Consider the following 2,176-nt stretch of genomic DNA (forward strand, 5'->3'; position numbering starts at 1 on the left):
ACAGCTCGGAACAGTGGGGTAATTAGCCGGATACAACTGGTGGGGGGGGGGGGGATCCGGAAAATGTACAAGTAGTGTGGCCCACGCGTCATTATGGACACGTGCTTTCACGTGAAGGCTGCGTGTTTTCACGTCCTTCATTCTGTACTGACGTGACGTCACGTTGCGTCTGACTGTGACGGGCCTGCCGGGGAAGCTTTGACCAGCTTGCATTGGCTCGTGCTGACGGTGTTGACACACACACACACACACACACAGTCGCATCTTCCTTGGTTTCTGGGACTCTCCTCACGTTCCGCCCAGCAGGTCCATGAATCAGCGCGCCGCCATCTTTGCTGAGAGCCGAACATGGATCTTTGCTGGGAGCAGAACACGGATCTTGGCCTTGGCGCTGACAGAGATCCTGGACGCTGCAGGATGTGTAGTCCTGCAGAAAGGCCGGAGCAGAACACGGATCTTTGCTGAGAGCATAACACGGATCTTGGTCTTGGCGCTGACAGAGATCCTGGCCGCAGGTGTGCAGGTGTGACCGGTGAGGGTTTGAGCGTGAGTCATGTTCTGACTTGGAACAGCTCCTCGGTCGGTGTTCGGGATCTTCTGAGCGGGGGCCGCTTTCCATCAGCGGCAGACGGCAGACGGACGAGTCCGGCTCCTTCGGCCGCTCCTGGCGGACCAGTCTCCGTTTTCCCCTGACAGCGGTGACATGCGGACACACCTACACACACGGACACGCATTAAAGACACACAAGGCAAGTTTGTTTCACGCGCGATGGGGAGTCAAGGCGCCTTACATAAAGGTGCAGAGGAGCTCCAGCAGGAGTCGTGACAACTTTCTCTTTCGGCTACACAACGTGCACCACTTATTCCTTCGCCATAACGACAAGCGCAAAAAAACCCGCGCAGCGGAAGTGTGTCACTGTAAACACCAACCGAGGAAACAGCAGCTGTAAACAAACGTTCCTACTAGCTCGATAAGGGGAGTTATGTAGCACTATAACCACTACACAGGCATACATAATACAGAACATTAAAAACGGGCGTCCGGGTGGCGTGGCAGTTTATTCCATTGCGTTATCAACACGGGAATCGCCGGTTCGAATCCCCGCGTTACCTCCGGCTTGGTCGGGCGTCCCTACAGACACAACCGCCTCTGTGCACAACTGTAGTCCACTGACTTCCGGTTTCTACTGCAGCGGCTGTACCAGTTTCCTACTAATTACACAGAATGGTAACTAAAACGTCAAGCTGAAGTAACTTCGTTACACGTGTAACGTTACTGCAGACGATCAGCATAATTACTTAACAAACATAACCAAATACAATTAAATACCGGTACACAAGCTAAAACGGTCAGTGAAATGTGTAGACCACGCCCCCTCCTCCTCCTCCTCCTCTTCTTCTTCTGCTTTTTCTTCTTTGTCTTCTTCTTTGTCTTCGTCTTGGTGTTTATTGGCGATTGGCGAACAACGAAATGGTGCATTACCGCCCCCCCTCCCCAAATCTTCTGAATTAAATTAGTAACTAAGAAACTGAAACAATATTTTACAACACTCAGTTGAATTCTTCTGTAGGATATCTCCTAAATCAAATTGTATTTTTATTTCCCTGAGATTTCCAGCCAGACGCCTTCTTTCTGCCTCATATTTCTGACAGTCCGTCATAACCTGCTCTGTCGTGTCTCCCCGCCCACAGCAGTCACAGCCGCCTTTATTGTGTTTGCCTGTTGTGGAAAGTGTACTGTTTAGTCCCGTGTGTCCAAATCCGAGTCTGGAAATTATTGTCTCGTCTCGCCTGCTCCTTCCTGCACACCTCATTTCTCCCTCTTTCCCTTTTGAGCTCTGTAATCCCGTCGTCCTTCCCCCTCTCTCCCTCCCGTTGCTTGTGCCACCTCTCCTTCAGTCTGTGCTTCATCCTGCTCTTTATTTCGGCCTTGCTTGGTGGGATTATGCTTTGTGGCCTCCTTTGCAACCTTATCTGCTACTTCATTTGCCCCAACGCCACTGTGTGCCGGCGCCCACAGAAAGGCTCCTGTAGGACCCATCACTTGGCTTCTGTATAGTGTACCTCTAGTCATATGTCTGGTCTGCTGTATTCTAGACTGGCTGGTGATGAACTCGAGTCTGAACAGATAATCGCTCTCGGTGGTCTCGTGTCCTCCACCCACCGCACTGCTAGT

The 2,176-nt window shown here is 51.5% G+C and overlaps 1 protein-coding gene across 1 annotated transcript in view; it reads left to right on the forward strand.

Annotated features, from left to right (window-relative positions):
- The first annotated feature begins 310 nt into the window (after positions 1-310).
- The window catches only part of apcdd1l (adenomatosis polyposis coli down-regulated 1-like), a 7,862-nt gene continuing 5,996 nt past the window's right edge, over positions 311-2,176 (forward strand). The window contains exon 1 of the mRNA XM_056301823.1: positions 311-515. Coding sequence (XP_056157798.1) covers positions 311-515 — 205 coding nt within the window. The remainder of the gene's footprint in view (positions 516-2,176) is intronic.

Source organism: Lampris incognitus, chromosome 2, assembly GCF_029633865.1.
Source record: "Lampris incognitus isolate fLamInc1 chromosome 2, fLamInc1.hap2, whole genome shotgun sequence".
Classification (NCBI taxonomy): Eukaryota; Metazoa; Chordata; class Actinopteri; order Lampriformes; family Lampridae; genus Lampris; species Lampris incognitus.